This window comes from Anguilla anguilla, chromosome 16 (assembly GCF_013347855.1).
Source record: "Anguilla anguilla isolate fAngAng1 chromosome 16, fAngAng1.pri, whole genome shotgun sequence".
Taxonomy (NCBI): Eukaryota; Metazoa; Chordata; class Actinopteri; order Anguilliformes; family Anguillidae; genus Anguilla; species Anguilla anguilla.
Genome location: NC_049216.1, coordinates 35,457,163 through 35,476,014, shown reverse-complemented (window position 1 = coordinate 35,476,014; position 18,852 = coordinate 35,457,163). Strand labels below are relative to the sequence as shown.

The 18,852-nt window shown below is 49.1% G+C and overlaps 1 protein-coding gene and 1 long non-coding RNA gene across 2 annotated transcripts; one reads left to right on the top strand and one right to left on the bottom strand.

Annotated features, from left to right (window-relative positions):
- Positions 1-291: 291 nt before the first annotated feature.
- LOC118215601 (basic proline-rich protein-like) lies at positions 292-6,985 on the top strand. The gene is made up of 2 exons (XM_035396500.1): positions 292-710; positions 6,148-6,985. Exons 1-2 carry the CDS (start codon positions 292-294, stop codon positions 6,983-6,985), a joined length of 1,257 nt encoding a protein of 418 aa, XP_035252391.1.
- An 8,434-nt stretch (positions 6,986-15,419) lies between these two features.
- Positions 15,420-17,002, bottom strand: LOC118214782. The gene is made up of 3 exons (XR_004762681.1): positions 16,930-17,002; positions 15,768-15,879; positions 15,420-15,546 (listed from the first exon to the last, which is right to left on the bottom strand). It is a non-coding gene; the product is annotated as an uncharacterized LOC118214782 (long non-coding RNA).
- Positions 17,003-18,852: the final 1,850 nt, after the last annotated feature.

Here is an 18,852-nt window from a genome sequence, read left to right as displayed (position 1 = left end):
ACAGACAGACAGACAGACAGACAGACAGACAGACAGACAGACAGACAGATAGATATACAGATAGATAGATAGGTAGATAGATAGATAGATAGATAGATAGATAGATAGATAGATAGATAGATAGATAGATAGATAGATAGATATACAGATAGATAGATAGATAGATAGATAGATAGATAGATAGAAATACAGAAATATAAAGACGTACAGACATACATTTCCAGCTCCGCCCGGAGATGGCGGCCCTGAATCTTGGCGGCGTGCGCTGACGGGGAAACGGCCGTTGGGAAGATGAGTACTGATAACGGTGCGCTGACGGGGAAACGGCCCGTTGGGAAGATGAGTACTGATGAGGGTGCGCTGACGGGGAGAAGGCCCGTTGGGAAGATGAGTACTGATGAGGGTGCGCTGACGGGGAGAAGGCCCGTTGGGAAGATGAGTACTGATGAGGGTGCGCTGACGGGGAAACGGCCCGTTGGGAAGATGAGTACTGATGAGGGTGCGCTGACGGGGAGAAGGCCCGTTGGGAAGATGAGTACTGATGAGGGTGCGCTGACGGGGAGAAGGCCCGTTGGGAAGATGAGTACTGATGAGGGTGCGCTGACGGGGAAACGGCCCGTTGGGAAGATGAGTACTGATGAGGGTGCGCTGACGGGGAGAAGGCCCGTTGGGAAGATGAGTACTGATGAGGGTGCGCTGACGGGGAGAAGGCCCGTTGGGAAGATGAGTACTGATGAGGGTGCGCTGACGGGGAAACGGCCCGTTGGGAAGATGAGTACTGATGGCGGTGCGCGGGCAGGCGGGAGAGGGAACACAGACTGGCGCTAACATGGCGGCAGGATGATGATGGCGGATCATTTAACCGCGGTCGGCACGAGAGGAGCCCCCCCCCCCCCCCCGCCCCCGAAGCACAACACAGAGAGCTCCCCGGATCCGCCCCGGTGCCGCGGGGGGGGGGGGGGGTAAAATACGAGGCGTTTAAAACCCGACGTTCCGAACCAGGAACCGCGAGCTCCAATTACGGACCGCGCCACGGGGGGCGAAAATATCTTAATTCTGCTCAAAAAAAGGGGGGGGGGGGGAAGAGCACGTCCTGCAGGCAGCTTGTGTCTGCGGCGCAGAAACGTTTCCAGGCTGATTACAGTTCTCCGCTGGCCATCAGCGCTATTCGTACCCAAACAAATTTGACGCTGCTGAATACTTTCATTAAAAAAGAAACCTAGAGAGAGGGTTAGCATGTGTGGGGGGGGAGAGAGAGAGGAGGATGAACTCCTGCTTTCCATCAGATATCCGTCCGACCGCGAGGGAGTTGCTGATGAGTTTTGTTTTGTTTTTCCTTTAATGTTCTGTCACGATAGCACGTTTATCACTTTTTTCCAGAAACTGTTTAGTGGAAAGCTGCTGGATTGCGGGTGGGTGGGGGGGGGGGGGGGGGGAACGGATATTTGTACCATCAAAGAGTAAACACAAAGAACAGTCAAGGTCTTTCAGAGCCCCTGGAATATTCCCTCCTCTCCAGCCGCCGCTCCCCCCCCCCCCCATCTCTAAACGAGCTGAGTGCATTCAGCAGCCTGGTGGGCCACCGTAGCAGTGCGGATAGTCTCTGACACGCACACACAGATCACAGCGACTACAGATACCACGGCCTAGAAAACAGGAGATAAAAGGTTACTCACTGACCCAGCATGTCACATTTTTTTAAATGTATTTATTTATTTATTTAAATATATTATTATTATTATTATTATTATTATTATTATTTATATGTTATTTTAGGCACTGCTGTAGTTTACATTTATTCTACCATCTACAACAACCAAAGAGCCAGGGAAGAGTTTAGCTGGCTGGGCCAAATCAATGGACAGTAGTATAGTAGTATTGTAGTATAGCCCCTGAACCACTGCAGACAGACAGGGGAGAGAAGCGGTGTAGTTGAGCAGTGTTGGGTCTATTCCACATCTACACCTTCTTGGCAAGAGTTGGGGTTACCATGGGTTACCATGCCTGGTGCCCGAATCTCGAACCATTAAGACAAATTCAGTTTCAACGGTTTCCATCCTTCACCTCTTTTGCTCCCTGAAGTCTGTCCGTTTTAGACGCCTGCGCAGATTGATTGACAGCCGGGAGTCGTCAGGGAGACGGTTGACCCCACGGTCTGAGCCGCGCGGGACAAACTGCAGCCGTACGGCGTGACATACGGGGGCAGGGGCGCACGCAGCCGCGGCAAAGAGCACTTCCTGTCGAAGCCCTCTCCCGCCCGTTTAAATCCAGGAAGTACGCCCCCCGCCCCCCCCCCCAAAAAAACGACATACACACAAGAGCCCCTCAGCTGGATCACGTCTCCCCTGATTCATAATTAATGTCAGAATATCACAGGTATGCCCCCCATTAAACCCTCTATTAAACTTCACAGCAGTGGGAACCAAACACCAAACATGGCCGCCGCGTTGGGCGGGGCCAGCCGCTGTGGCGCCGGAGACACACCCCCCCCTTCCGTCGGCAGAGGGGCGCACACGCCTAAGCCTCGCGGTAGGTATGGCAACCAACCCCCACACGCTAACTGACAGGCTGGGGATGGCCGTGCGGTCCCCCCCCCCCCCAACCCCCCCCTCCTCCATTTCCCCCCACCTGTACAAACTGCCCAAATGATCGCTGTCTCCAGGACTCGGCCTGGCTCTCCTCACGCCGCGCCTGCTTCCTCCGGCGTCCGCAGTTTCAAACCCAGACCCCAACTGCCAGAAACTTTATTCGCTCTGACAGCCAATCAGAGTCCTAATCAAGACCGTATTACACCACCTAACGCTCAAACCTTCCCCGGCAATTCAGGAAGCCAGTCGGCCGGCACCTCTCCCACTCCCCCTCCCCCTCCCCCTCCCTCTCTCTCTCTCCCTCTCCCTCTCTCCTGCTCACTCTCTCTCCCTCTCTCCTGCTCCCTCTCTCTCCTACCCCTTCCTCCTTCCCTCTCTCTCCCACTGTCCCCCTCTCTCTCTCTCTCTCTCTCTCTTGCTCTCTCTCTCCATCTCTCCTGCTCTCTCTCCCTCTCCATCTCTCCTGCTCTCTCTCTCTCTCCATCTGGTAAAGCTAGGTTAGTCGGCAGGAAAGCAATCTTGTCAGAAGAGATTTTCAGGAAAGGCTGACAGAAGGAATGGCTCTCCATTAAGGTAATGAGGTCTTGGGCATGGAGACCGCAATCATCTCATTTACTGCAGTCCAGCCCAGCATCCCCGGGAGGGTTCCTCCACTCCTCCATAAAAAACCCTTTAAGTCCCATTTTCTTCATTCTCTCTCTCTCCATCCCTCCCTCCCTCTCCATCTTCTCTCAGTCAGTCTTCTCTCTTCTCTCAGGAATCACACCAGTAAAACGGCAGCGTGATTTTAAACGCAGTTATATAGCCAAACAATTTTATTTTTAATTAGTCGGGAAATTTGTATTTTTTATTTTATTTTTTTTTTTTTTACATAAGTTGAGTTCATTTTTTATATGAACCGGGAAACTTTAAAGGCGTTAATAAAACATTAATTTTAAAACATACATTTTTCTGGAATCTGATTCTAGCTGTGGGACTTTCCTCCAACCCTCCGCCTCTCCGTCACATTAATCGGTCGGTTATTTGGTGCAGTCCGGACTGTAACTGGGCCGGTAGGTGATTTTTCTAATCCGCACGCTCGGCGCTGGAAACCTGGAGCCGCTTTACTTAGCGTTACATCCCGCCAGTCAAGCGGAGCCCAGCGCCATTTTAGCTTAGCTGGCTAACAGCAGCGACGAAAGGACTTTTTTTTTTCTTGTGGGAGATGTATGGTAAACTAGCCACACCGTAATTCACAACGCAAACAGTGGACTTTGTTTTTCATACTGTCCAGGTTTCTCTCCGCATTTACCTTATAATCAAAATTACCATATAAATTCCCTTGCAGGGCTTTGTAACCGGACACTTTCGGACAGCAGCCAATGAGACGCTGCGGATTTAATGACCCTCTGCTCTGCACTGATGCCCTTTCTCCCCTGATGACAACAGCTGCATTAAATATGTTAAAATATAAAAATCTCACTTTCGAAAACCCATGAATTTTTATCTAACAGTAGTTGCCCGACCAAAGTGATATTTATTAAGCCACCAAACCCATGCAAACTTTTATCAATGTCTGGACATTGAAAAGTTTGTTGACATTTGGATAAAGAACAACAACAAAAAAAACTTAAAGGAGGGAACATCAGCAAAGAAGCTGAATGAAGACTGAAGAACGTGCTCGTGTAGTAAAAATGTTACCGTGGTAACCAGCCACTGTGCGTGCTGAGTTACACAGGACAGCATGGGGGGAAAGTCCTCCTGTGCTGTAGGGGGCGATGTTTCAGTACCGTTATGCCCATCACTCTGTAGTATCACATGATCTGTGTGCTTCCAAAATAACCTTCATCACAAAACATCAGCTTAATCACTGGGGTGGGGAGCATGGGGGGGGAGCATGGGGGCTGGGGAGCATTGGGGAGCATGGGGGGGTGGGGAGCATGGGGGGGAGGCATGGGGGGGGGGGGAGCATGGGGGGAGGGGGAGGGGAGCATGAGGGGGTGGGGAGCATGGGGGGGTTTAATTCCTTCATCCTCTTCCACACTGCAGTCTCAGAGGCAACATGATTCCTACACGGTGCAGAACCAGTGCACTTAGCACATCAACCCTGTCAGTGGCCCCCACTTTACTCACCGTTACGGGGGGGGGGGGAGGCACTCGCCAGCCGAGTGAAAACACGCCCCCCCCCCCCCCCCTTTGCTTCACCCCCCACCCCCCGATCCTACTCCGCCTCACCCCACCCCTCCCCGGCTGGTTCGCTGGACAACGAGGTGGGAACTAAAGTACAAATATCTATATAGGCCAGGGGATTGAAATGCACTCAGCACCATCTGAAGCCAAAGCAGCCTGACAGGGACTGGTGACAAAATAAGAGCGGTGCCCAGCTGAGAATGGGAAATCAGAGAGCAATCCCCTGGTTGAGACTTTTATTTTGAATTTATTATTTAAAAGAGATGGTCTTTTAATAAAAGGATCAATAAATAAATTAGGATCATATGGCATGCATTTCTAGGTGGGGTGCACAGTAGGCAAACAAACTGGCACATTTATGTTATAAAACAAGTCCTATTATGTTTTAAAATAATACATGTTCAATAAATCAGAAAATTAAAACTTTCAGTGCATCAATTATCTATTTTTGTCAGGCTCAGGATTCCAGCAATAAGTCATATATCAATTCATTATTCACACCTGGTGCCATGGTAATAGCATAAGCACAGAAATATTCAAACGGTTTTAGCTGAAATGTTTGCAGTGTAAATCCCTCATTTGACCCAGTTTCTATAGTAAGCCTGCGTGTACTTGGTGGCAGCTAAAGCTCTCCTGCGCTCTGAAAGAGTTTGTGCTTCACTAAAATCTGCCGATCTGGTGATGCACGGTAAAAGGATGAGAAGGTCTTGGGATGTCTATTCTGCTCACGGTGCACTGCCGATACAGCCCCTCGATGCGCTGTATCACAAGTTCCAAGTGCTGCTGTATCAATACAACTCCTGTCATGCAACTCTTGTGATTCAACTCCTGCGATTCAACTCCGGCGATACAACTCCTGCGATTCAACTCCTGCGATTCTGCAAACATAACTGTTGCAGTGAAACAGTGTAGATGCCTTTCTTACATAAACATTTATTTATGCAAGGTCAATATGACTGGCCTGTTTAAGATCATTTGCTCACTTTTGCAGAAGCATGACATGCTTTGCTAAAAAAAAAGTACACCAGTAAACCAGAGGCAGTCACACAGGTATTTGTTTTATAGTTGTTTTCCACAGGGCTTGGTATCAAACTTTCTGAAAAAGCAGATTCATTTTCTTTATACTTACAAATCTACGGGGGAAAATTTATAGTACATCCACAAAAAAAAATCTATCTTGTTGTGTCATGATTTGTTTGCGTTTGTTGTTTGTCCGTTGTTGTCTCGCTATTTGTAGTGTGTCAAGAAGTGTCTCCGTGCGACAGCCTCTAAATCCTAGCGGGCGCACGCGTTCCTGCTAGCGCCCCCTCCTAGCGCAGTGAGCGCTCCTGACTCTTATATTATCAGCTCTTTGATTCACGGACGCGTCGGCGACCATCCGTCCCGCCAGAGCCGCCTGCCATAAGCCCGAGGGCGATACGGCTTTATTGAAGAGCCCGCACCCGCCAAGCGAGCCCCCACCAAGCGAGCCCCCACCTCCCGCCACCCGCCACCCGAGCACCCGCCACCCGAGCCTCCTGCCACCCGAGCCTCCCGCCAACCGAGCCCCCACCTCCCGCCACCCGCCACCCGAGCACTCGCCACCCGAGCCCCACCACCCGAACCTCTCACGACCCGAGCCCCACCACCCGAACCTCTCACGACCCGAGCCCCACCACCCGAACCTCTCACCACCCGAGCCCCACCACCCGAACCTCTCACCACCCGAGCCCCACCACCCGAACCTCTCACCACCCGAGCCCCACCACCCGAACCTCTCACCACCCGAGCCCCACCACCCGAACCTCTCACCACTCGAACCTCTCACCACCCGAGCCCCACCACCCGAACCTCTCACCACCCGAACCTCTCAGCACCTGAGCCCCACCACCCGAGCCCCACCACCCGAACCTCTCACCACCCGAGCCCCACCACCCAAACCTCTCACCACCCGAGCCCCACCACCCAAACCTCTCACCACCCGAGCCCCACCACCCGAACCTCTCACCACCCGAGCCTCTCAGCACCTGAGCCCCCCACCACCCGGGCACCCGCCACCCGGGCATCCCCAGATGCTACCAGAAACTTCTATCAGAAACTCTCGTGGCTGCAGGCACATCACAGGAAGCTGCGATACTGAGAGGGGAAGTGGAGGGGAAGATGCACCTGGGAGCGTCTCCCCCCAGGCTGGGCGGAGATGGCCGGTGATGGCCTTCGTTCTGCGGGACTTTTCCACTGAGCTTCTCTGAGGCAAAGTGAGGGAACCAGGCAGCGGGGCGGGGGGCGCGTCCTCGAAATCGGCCGCCCGTCCCGCAGAGAACAAAGGCTTCTCTTTGTCTTTCTTCCCCCCCCCCTTTTTTTTTTAAAAACCCCTCTGAATGATAAGTAAAAAGAAAAGAAAAAAAGCTTGATGTTTAAATCAATACACGGCTTTTGTGGGGGACGTCTACTTTTGGCAGAAGAACAATTCAATTTTGGGACACTGACATTGTAACCCTGTGAGGATCAGGCAGGAGCTGGAGGTGGAGGTGCGGGTATAATACACGGGGGGGTAGGGAGGTTGGTGGGGGGGGGGGGGCAGGTACAAGTGCCTGGGGGCCTCAGAATCAGCCTCGTCAGCACTTTCTGCTGTAACACTTTATGAGGACCTTCTGCCAGCGCTGTCCTTTATAATCCTGACTGGCTGCAGAACTAGGACAACAGGCTTCATTTAGGGCCTGCCCCCGAACACACACACACACACACACACACACACACACACACACACACACACTCACTCACTCACTCACTCACTCACTCACTCACTCACTCACTCACTCACTCACTCACTCACTCACTCACTCACTCACTCACTCACTCACTCACTCACTCACTCACTCACACTCACACTCACACTCACACTCACACTCACACTCACACTCACACTCACACACACAAAATAAACACTGCTTAGCAAATAAGGTCAATCTTCTTTGAGTATATTTGTAGTCCATATGCTATATTATAACAGTGTGTTTTCATGTCAATAAGGGGATGTGAACATCTATGGGTTTCCCCATAAACATGAATTGTAGTGCTGTGCACCCACTATTTCGTATTGTGATTCAAAAATAAATAAAAAAATAAGCCTGCTTTAACACCGCCTCCTCATATTAGAATGAGCTATTGTTGCTGCACTAATTAAGATAACGATTTGAATTACACTAAATAATTACTTTTTGGAGGAAAGGTCTCAAGAGTCAGTGTATAACAAATTAGCTCAATGCCAGCTAGGTCTTGTTGGTTAAATTGTAAATTAGTTATCATTGATTAGTTGCATTTTTGTACTTCCTCACGTCATACATATTTAGTAGCTTGGGGTCTGGGCTGCACTGGAATGTAGCATGTTCTTTAAAGTGAAGATATAGCTAATTATTTCTCGGAATCAAGTGAAACTGAGCACCATGCTGTGCAACATGGGATCGGTATTCAAAAAAGCGTGACGATATCAAACAAGTAAATTTAATTAAGCTAAGCCCCTCACACTTCATTTGAAGAGGTTAAGAGCATGAATATCCAAATGCACCATCAACAAGAACGCGCAGGGCAGGAGCTGCTCTCCTCAAGCTTCTCTTAAAGGGCCAGTCCTCAAATTTTACTCTAATTTCAAATACAGATACATATGCACAGACAGACACACAAACACACACACACACACACACACACACAAGCACACACAAGCACATACAAGCACACACACGCATGCACACACACACACACACACAGGTGCACATGCACACACACACACACACACGCACACACACCTCCCTTAGCCCAAATCATCCTCTGTGCCAGGTGCTCTCCTCACTATGCACAGTTTCGCAGGATGACAGATGAGGACCGCGCAGCGCAGGCGTTTTATTTGCTTCTTCATCCGGTCCTCAGAAGGTCGTTACGGCGCCAGATCTGCAGCGCGGCCCGAGCAGGCTTTATCGCCGCCGCCCCTCCGAGCTTTAATCCCCCCCCCCCCCGATATCCCCCCCCCGATCTCTGAAATACGAGGGCGAACCCGTCCCGTTAGCCAGGCAGCATTACTCACTTTTATCAGCCGTCCCTGTGATTGAGGAGGGCGTATTTCAAGCGCCGCTCTTCCAGGAGAGAGGCGGCCGGATGGAGCCGGCCCGGGATCGGGGAAGCGCCGAGTCAGACTTTATTTACTTTTGGAAACGTACGGGAGGGGACCATTAAGGGGGACGGGCCTGGCGATTAATCCACGCGCAGGGCGCAGGCGCCGCAGCGCCGATGTTGCCAGGGGAAACAGCCGGCGAGGGGTCGAGGCTGGTCGCCTGGCAAAAAAAACATGAAGGGACATAAGAGGCAGAGGTGCATCCTGGGACATGGGGGGGAGGGGCAGGTGGTAGAGGTGCATCCTGGGACATGGGGGGGAGGGGCAGGTGGCAGAGGTGCATCCTGGGACATGGGGGGGAGGGGCAGGTGGTAGAGGTGCATCCTGGGACATGGGGGGGAGGGGCAGGTGGTAGAGGAGCATCCTGGGACATGGGAGGGAGGGGCAGGTGGTAGATGTGCATCCTGGGATATCAAATTATAAAGGCAGGTCAGCTGAAATTTGATATCCCAGGATGCACCTGGGGATTAAAATAGCTTTGCATGTCTTTACTGAGCCTGTAGGTCCAAAAGCAGGAACAGCCAAGTAGCATAACAACAGGTAGGGAGCTGGGTTTGGTAGTATAATTATTAGGTAGTTGGGTTTGGTAGTATGATGATTAAAGAGCTGGGTTTAGTAGTATAATGATTAGGTAGCTGGGTTTGGTAGTTTAATGATTTGGGATCAAAACTGTACATTGAAGGTTGCTTTAATCCTAGCTTGGGCACTGTTGCTGTACCCTAGTATATACTGTAGCATGTATTTAAGTAAATAAGTATTACAAGTATTCAGATGTTAAAATGGGTGGTAACTAAAATAAATTAAATAATTAAGATGAGCAAGTCACTCTGGCTAAGAGCATCAGTACCGGCTAAATGTAAATGCTAAATGCGATCTGTGTAAGGTAGAACACTTTTTGCAAGTTTGTTTACCAAAGCATTGCCTTCAGCTGCTCCTGTAGAATATTTGGCAAAAATTTCACTCTACTACAAAACGTTCTTAGCCCAGAGCTTAGAAAAAATCCTGGGAAAAATGAGTGGGCAAACTTTTTTTATACATATATATCTGAGATGACGTTCCAGAGGACAGCGAGAGAGGAACAGCATTCAAATAAATCTTTGACACTTCTTTGCTTTGCTCCCGCAGTACACAGCATTATACATTCTTTGATAGCGGACAGACGGGAATCGGGTCGTCCTGAGTATGCACTCAGAGTGGTTTTATCACAGCGCTAATGACAGTTCTTTGACAGCTGTGATTGGTGGGAGAAAAGAGCTGTGGCTTCCGTGGAGACGTGCAATCTGACCAGCCATTTCCTCTGTGTGATTATACCCATTCCTCTGTGCCAGGCGCGTTTTCTGTCTCCAACTATGTTTTTTTTTTTTTTGCAACTGTCATTTTATCTCTGCATCTTTCTTCGATCTCTTTCGTTTCCTGACCTCAGAGAGGGGTGCTCTGTGAGTGCCTGACTGATTTCAGGGAGGGGTCCTCTGTGAGTGCCTGATTTCAGGGAGGGGTCCTCTGTGAGTGCCTGTCCTCAGGGAGGGGTCCTCTGTGAGTGCCTGACTGATTTCAGGGAGGGGTCCTCTGTGAGTGCCTGATTTCAGGGAGGGGTCCTCTGTGAGTGCCTGACTGATTTCAGGGAGGGGTCCTCTGTGAGTGCCTGATTTCAGGGAGGGGTCCTCTGTGAGTGCCTGTCCTCAGGGAGGGGTCCTCTGTGAGTGCCTGTCCTCAGGGAGGGGTCCTCTGTGAGTGCCTGACTGATTTCAGGGAGGGGTCCTCTGTGAGTGCCTGATTTCAGGGAGGGGTCCTCTGTGAGTGCCTGACTGATTTCAGGGAGGGGTCCTCTGTGAGTGCCTGATTTCAGGGAGGGGTCCTCTGTGAGTGCCTGACTGATTTCAGGGAGGGGTCCTCTGTGAGTGACTGATTTCAGGGAGGGGTCCTCTGTGAGTGCCTGTCCTCAGGGAGGGGTCCTCTGTGAGTGCCTGACTGATTTCAGGGAGGGGTCCTCTGTGAGTGTCTGACCTCAGGGAGGGGTCTGTCAGGTGCCACACTCATAGCATGATGATTAGGTAGCTGGGTTTTGGTAGTATAATGTACTGTAGGTATAGTAAGTCAGGAGCAGCACTCTGTCCACACTCAGGATTAAACCTTTAGATACCTCAGAATTGCGCGGCTCGTATCGCACCGAGGCCGGCGAGCGCGTAACACACGTGGAGCTAAACGAGCTGAAAGAATGAAGAAACCCCCAGACACTGCCCCTCATCCGTCCCGCTTACTAAGCTATCACACAAACAACACTTCCACCCTCAGGTCTTAAAGCAGCTCAGGTATGCAGATACCGTATCATGCATGTATACATGACCCGATGAAGACCCCGTGGGCAAAAGCATGTGTATAATAGTTTAATAAATTAAAGCAATGAAGCAATGCGTGGGTTTTTCCTTTTTTTACATTTAAATTCCCCTATAACACCAACACCTATATAAAGACTGGGATGGCAGTATGTTTTTCTCAATCTTGAAGTAAATGCATAACCACAGTCCTGAAGGACACAAGCTAGGGTATTTTTTAATTTTTATACTTGTCTGCCACGGCGTCTATAAGGCAGCTAGCGCTGGTTTCTCAGGCAACCCCGTGCCCCGCATCTAATTCTCAGGACACCCTAAAATTCACCCCCGTGATGGTGATTGACAGCTGTCAGTCAGAGGACCATTTACTGCACCTCGTTCCCACGCTCGTCTCCCACCTCGCCGAGCTTTTCGGACGCCCCCGCCGGTAGGGGGGCACCGCCAAGGTTAAACCCCCCCTCTCTCCTCTGAGACGCTGAGGGCCTTTCGGTCCTAAGCCCCGCAGCTTCCTCTTCAAAGACAGGCATGCGTGAGACAGGGAAAACAAGAACCACCACAGATTCAGAGACACGGGCACCACGCAGCCAGACAAACAAAAACAGACCAGAGAGTCGATTTGCACAGAAAACTACAAATTAGGAGGAGACTTTCATCTCGTCACACCTTCCCAACTAAACCCTGTCTGATATCAAAAGGAACCCAACTAAACCCTGTCCAATATCAAACGGAACCCAACTAAACCCTGTCCGATATCAAACAGAACCCAACTAAACCCTGTCCGATATCAAACAGAACCCAACTAAACCCTGTCCAATTTCAAAAGGAACCCAACTAAACCCTGTCCAATTTCAAAAGGAACCCAACTAAACCCTGTCCAATTTCAAAAGGAACCCAACTAAACCCTGTCCGATATCAAACAGAACCCAACTAAACCCTGTCCAATTTCAAAAGGAACCCAACTAAACCCTGTCCAATTTCAAAAGGAACCCAACTAAACCCTGTCCGATATCAAACAGAACCCAACTAAACCCTGTCCGATATCAAACAGAACCCAACTAAACCCTGTCCGATATCAAACCCAACTAAACCCTGTCCGATATCAAACAGAACCCAACTAAACCCTGTCCGATATCAAACGGAACAGACAGCATCAAATCAGCCCCCGTGTGCAAAATGGGACGGATGATCTCACACTAGAACCTCAGCGACACACACACGGGAAAAACAACACGCCTATTCCGCCACGCCACACACCTCTTTGCATAATTAATACATTTCAAAAAGCGGGGGAGTGGGGGGCGGGATGCCTCGAGATCACATTTCATTTAATAAAACATCCTCCCGCTGACGTCCCTTCAATTTGCCGGTGTCGCACCCGCCACTAAAACGCAACTTGATATAAATATTTATCTCCTAATGTCGCAGCAACATTTTTCAAAACCAAATGATGGATTTTCTTGTCTTCTCCTACCTTGGAATCCTAGTATCATGCATATTTAATGGGGTCCTCCAAACACTTTTTACATTTTGTCAGCTTCAATGATGCACACCATCATAAAAAAGCCGCATTTTCCACCATTCATAAGGGGCTGGGTATTTCAGCCTATTTCACCAACTTGTTTTCTCTTCTTTTTTTTAACCCTTTAATTGCCTGGATGCTCACCTTGTTGTGAAAGTGCCCAGTTGCTACCCCTCTGCATGGACACAAAGTCATTCTGTTTTCTGAAACCAGATTCAAAACGCCACACAACAGGAGACGGATAAATTAACGTTTGAGACGAGCAAAGAGCGTCGACGGCCGGACGTGGACCTGACGCGGTTAGGAACCGCAACCCCCAGAGTGCTCTAGTGCGCGCGTCACCATGGCTGCGGTCCTTGAGCCTGATCGTGCTGGGACCGCGCGCGTGAACCAGGAAACGCTGCAGGTCTGACCAACGCACGGACACGCAGCACACAGAGAATGCGATGGACCCTTCATCCGTAACCGTCATCATCCTCAGACCAGAGGCTCAACTGCTGCGTAAAAAAAACGTTAAGCATTCCCTTTCACTCACCACCGCAAACGTATATGACAAGACATCAATATGCAGGATTCCATTAGAACGTCACCTCAAATTTACCCTTCAGATTTACTCTTACACCGCAGAGACCCACCAGGACCGATATCTCCAAAATGACCTTATTTCCCACCCTGAACAGCAGCTTTCCTTTTCCCGTGTCAACGAAGCGAAAGCGCAAAGCGGACGGCCGCTTTCGTGTGTGGAGCGCTCGCGACTGCACATAAAATCACATGCAGATAAAACCGCACATAAAATCCACCATACTGAGGGATGTAGCCAATAAACTGAGTCTATGTACACAGTCACCTTCAGCACGCAGTGGGTAGTCACCTTACAGCACGCATCAAGCACTTTGATTCATTACCTAAAATGGCCGTTAAGGTTCAACACCGGCCATGTTTTCCAAATCACTCACAATAATATCACTCAAGCATTTATATGACGATGATCTGACACGCAGAGGAGATGGTAGTCTCCACGACTGATGACGAACATTCTTTTTACGTTATTTACAGTCGCCTGAATGTACAGAACGTACTGAATGACCAAACAGCTGGGGCCAAAACAATGTCTTGTGTTCAAAAAAAATAAAAAATAAAATCTACCACTGAAATTAATTGTTCAGCTGGATCAGAGGTGGAAAGTCCAGGGGTCAGAAAGTAAAAGCCTTCCACCCATGAACTCTGTCAGCTGATTTTACAAATTAGTTCTACCTCCTGGCTGAAGAATTGTGCTAATTAGCAAAAAATGGAAAAAGATTACTGAGGAGGACTTTTATTTTCCAAACCTCGATTTTCGACCACCGAGCTTGATGAACCATGAAACTGAAATTATAGTGTTATAATCATGCAACAGGACATAAAAAACAAACACAAAAACACAGAAATGAAACACCAACTATATGCACATAACCAGGCCATACACATACAGAACACAAAATCACACGCATACATACATACACACACACACACACACACATACATACATACACACATACTCACACACCTACACACACATACACACACACACAAACCTACACACACATACACACTAACACACACACACAGTGGTCAGGCCCTTGAGTAAAGGATGGAATGAGTGTGACCCCAGAAAGTGAGTGTGTGGAGAGATGGGAAGTGATTTAAGCTGCTGTTTATAACCTCATCTATTACACTGAAGGTCTGGAACATTCCGCCAGCCCTCGAATTAACCTCTGTGATGTGTGTGTGAGTGCGTGTGTGTGTGTATATGTGTGTGTGTGTCTAAGTGTGTGTGTGTGTGTGTGTGAGTGTGTGTGTGTGTATGTGTGTGAGTGTGTGTGTGTATGTGTGTATGTGAGTGTGTGTATGCGTGTGTGCATGCGTGCACATGTGTGTGTGTGTGTGTGTGTAGGGGTGTGTGTGTGTGTCTGTGTGTGTGCGTCCGTGTGTGCGCTGAAGGCCCCCCCCCTCCCCCTCGGAGCAAGCATCATCATCGGACACGATGGACAGCTAAGAAGGTGTGTGTGGGTAGGGGTGTGTGTGTGTGTGTGCGTCCGTGTGTATGTGTGTGTGTGTGTGTGTGTGTGTGTGTGTGTGTGTGTGAGGACCACGTCACCGCCCTGTCTGGGGATGTTGCAGTGACCAAGCTGACCGGGAAACCATGCAGAAAAATATGGAAATTGGCATTTAAACCGCGCCGTCACTTCCTGTCAATGATCGCGGCGGGTTGCCCCCTCCCTGCCGACCTCTGCCGTCTCTTCCTCATTCTCTTTCTCTCACTCTCTCGCTCTATCTCTCTCTCTTTCTCCTCCATGCTCTTCACAGGCCAAGGCTCGCAGACTGTCATAGTCCCACTCCTGTCTATCAATCCCCCGCCCTCCCCCGGCCCCCCACTCCTGTCCATCAATTTCCCCACCCCCCCACCCCCCCCCTCCCCTCTTTCATGCTCTGCCCGCTCCCCCCCACCAACACCCCCCCACACCCCCCTCATTCACACCCCCTTCCCTCCCCCCCGCCCCCCCACCCAATCGCTGATTTTTCAAAAGTGATTTTTTTTAGTTTGTACTCTCAGACAAAACCCTCAGACAAAAAAAATAAAAAATAAAAAACATAAATGAATTTCCCTTTCCGTGTACAGCACCCCGCCTCAGAGCTGAGAACAGTGTTGCCTCTGTGCCTGAAACAGCCAAACAGAGCAGCTTGGTGCTCACACACACCTGCAGTCAATTTCCGTCATTATCATCGGCAACCGTCCGCTAACTCCAACACTTCACTCTGTTAAAGAAAGCGGGACAGAAGATTCTTTTTTTCAAAGAAGCTTAAAAGTGTTTTTTTTTTTCTGGTAGGTATTCAAGCCAGCACTTGGCAGAAAAGCACATCCAGCACAGCGATTTATTTTTTCTTCTTTTTTTTTTTTGGCAGAGACTTGAACATGCACCAGTGCAGCCCGGCATCGTTACCCACCGAAAGCCTCAGAAGCTTTAGAAGTAACGTACCTGTGGAGAAACAGCAGGCCAGGCGCTAGGTTCCACCTCCGTATCTCCGGATAATTACTTCTGGAACACATTTTCCATGTCGGGGGGACAAAACGCAGTCCAAGCTTTAAACCTGGGGAAACCAGAGACTTTAACTGCCTCCGATAACCTGCAGCCCCACAGAGAAGCTGCTCTACTCTGCCTAACCTCACACACTACACGGTCAGAAGTATGTGGACACCTGACATCCAACATCTCGTACAAAATTATGGGCATTAATATGGAGTAGGTCCACCCTTTACTGCGATAACAACCTCCACTCTTCTGGGAAGCCTTTATGCTAGATGTTGGAGCATAGCTGCAGGGATTTGCTTCCATTCAGCCTGAAGAGCATTAGTGAGGTCGAGCACTGATTGGGCGATTAGGCCTGGCTCATAGTTGGCTTTCCAACTGATCTCAAAGGTGTTGGATGGGGTTGAGGTCAGGGCTCTGTGCAGGCCGGTCAATTTCTTCCACAACATTCTCGACAAAATCACTTCTATATGGACCTCACTGTGTGCCCAGGGGCACTGTCATGCTGAAACAGGAAAGGGCCTTCCCCATTGTCATTGTAAAATTTGCCTTCACTGGAACAATGGAGCCTAAACCAAACCATGAATAACAGCCCCAGACCAAGGCATGTCCAGACACTTTTGGTCACATGGTTTTTCCAGGGCTGCTCACACAGGTTTGAGACAGACTGGTGTACCCAATCAATGGCTCCCATTCAAAACCGAGCTGATCCAGTTATTTTTGTGGAAATATTTTCTTCCGGTTTGGCACAGATAAGCCGGGATGTCACAGCCTGTCTGAATCTCATTGAGGAACTGGAATATCTTCCCTTTGGTTTGCTGGGTAGACATGTGTTCTGTGTTCAGAGGGGCAAGTGTTCCTGTGAGTGGCTAGCAAGTCCACTCCTAATAATACACACCACCTGATGGGTCGTGTATTCCTGTTTTCATAAATACGCCCTCTTTTCTTATAGATGTTCTCAGCGTGACGTTATATAGATAGCATTGTATTTCACCATTAAGGGTGTTAAGGGTAAATAGATGATGATGATGATGAAGACTAAGTATGATGATGATGATGATGATTATGATTATTATTATATTGATGTTTTTGCTGTTATTAACAGACTTACGTCAGTGCAAGCAGCTCCAGGGTCATAGTTCACCTTCATCAAACACGGCCGGGCCCACAGCATGGTCTTCCTCTGCTCATCGTCTGGGCGTCTCTCTGTTGATATGGGACGAGAAAAGGCAACAAATCTACACTTGATAAAGAGCCATGAAGTTTTATAACAGATTCATTAGTTCATTTGAGATGCTGAGCACCATTCAATTTATTTAATTTAGTGCTTCTTCTTTTCCTTGTTTCGTTCAGAGATTTGAATCCTCTCCCCTCAAATTGCATTCATTTCTATAAGCAATTAAGATTCCATTAACTTTTTTGTGTGAGGGACAGTGGATAACTTCTCATCTAAATTAGCTGATCTGGAATGCAATTAAAGCCAGCGAGCTGCTGGACCTCCATTTCCCTCCTATCTCCGGATTCTGCTTATACTTCTGGTGTAGAGCTCAGTGGGGAAGCTCACCACAAAGACCTATTTTTAAGATTTTAATTTAATTAATAAGAATGAGAGAAAGAGATGCGGGGGATAGAGAGGGAGAGAGAGAGATGGAGAGAGCATGAAAGCAATGGAGGAAATGAATTATGGGTAAAAGAAGCTTTGAAACAACTGCATCCAGACTGAAGCCTGTCCCCAGATTGTGTTACACTTCATTTTGAATTTCTCTATTTTTGCTCAGGATGGAAAAAGTGTGTGTGTGTGTGCGTGTGTTTGTGTGTGTGTGTGTGTGTGTGTGTGTGTGAGTGTGCGTGTGTGCGGGCGCGTGTGTGTGTTATACAGTCAGCCACGTCACTCCCTTTCTCATTACCCACCACCGATGGCCGATATCTCCCATTTCTGCTAACCGATACCTGGTAAATGGTAAATGGACTGCATTTATATAGCGCTTTTATCCAAAGCGCTTTACAATTGATGCCTCTTATTCACCAGAGCAGTTAGGGGTTTGGTGTCTTGCTCAGGGACACTTCGACACCCCAAGGTGGGGATCAAACCGGCAACCCTCCGACTGCCAGACAACCGCTCTTACCACCTGAGCTATGTCACCCCATTACGTTAGCTTAAGGTTGTAAGCCGATACCTCTCAGCGCCGTTAGCTAATATCTTCCATCGCCGCTCCTCCGCTTGCCGATATCTCTCCCCCACCCCCCTGGTGCTGGCCAGACTGACAGGGACAGCTTCATAGTAATACTTTCAAAAGATCATCAGACCCTACACACCAACCAGCCCTCTCAGGTCTGCTGCCTCTTATTCAATAAGAACTCATCAGTGGAAGTGAACCCTGTCAGAGCCACAGGGAAGGGACTCCTCTTCATCCTCAAACATCACATTATAGGCATTCAGCAGACAGAGTGACTTTTGAATTTTGTTTCTGCATCCATTTATACAGCTGGATATATACTGAAGCAATGTATGTTAAGTATCTTGCTTACAGGTACAACAGCAGTGACCTACTCAGGAATCAAACCTGCAACCTTTAGGTTACAAGCCCAGTCCCAAACCCATTATGCTACACTGCAGCGTGAATCTGTGATAAACATTCTGGCTTCAAAACGCGAGGATGACGACATGCCACGGGAGCACTCGCTGTGATTGGACGCTCTGAACCAATGAGACCACAACTCCACATCACCTTCAGAGCACTCGCTGTGATTGGACGCTCTGAACCAATGAGACCACAACTCCACATCACCTTCAGAGCACTCGCTGTGATTGGACGCTCTGAACCAATGAGACCACAACTCCACATCACCTTCAGAGCACTCGCTGTGATTGGACGCTCTGAACCAATGAGACCACAATTCACATCACCTTCAGAGCACTCGCTGTGATTGGACGCTCTGAACCAATGAGATCAAAACTCATGATAACTCTCAGGTGGTCAGCAGTGTGGTACAGGTTTGAATCCTTGCCACCGTACCCTTGAGCCAGGTCCTT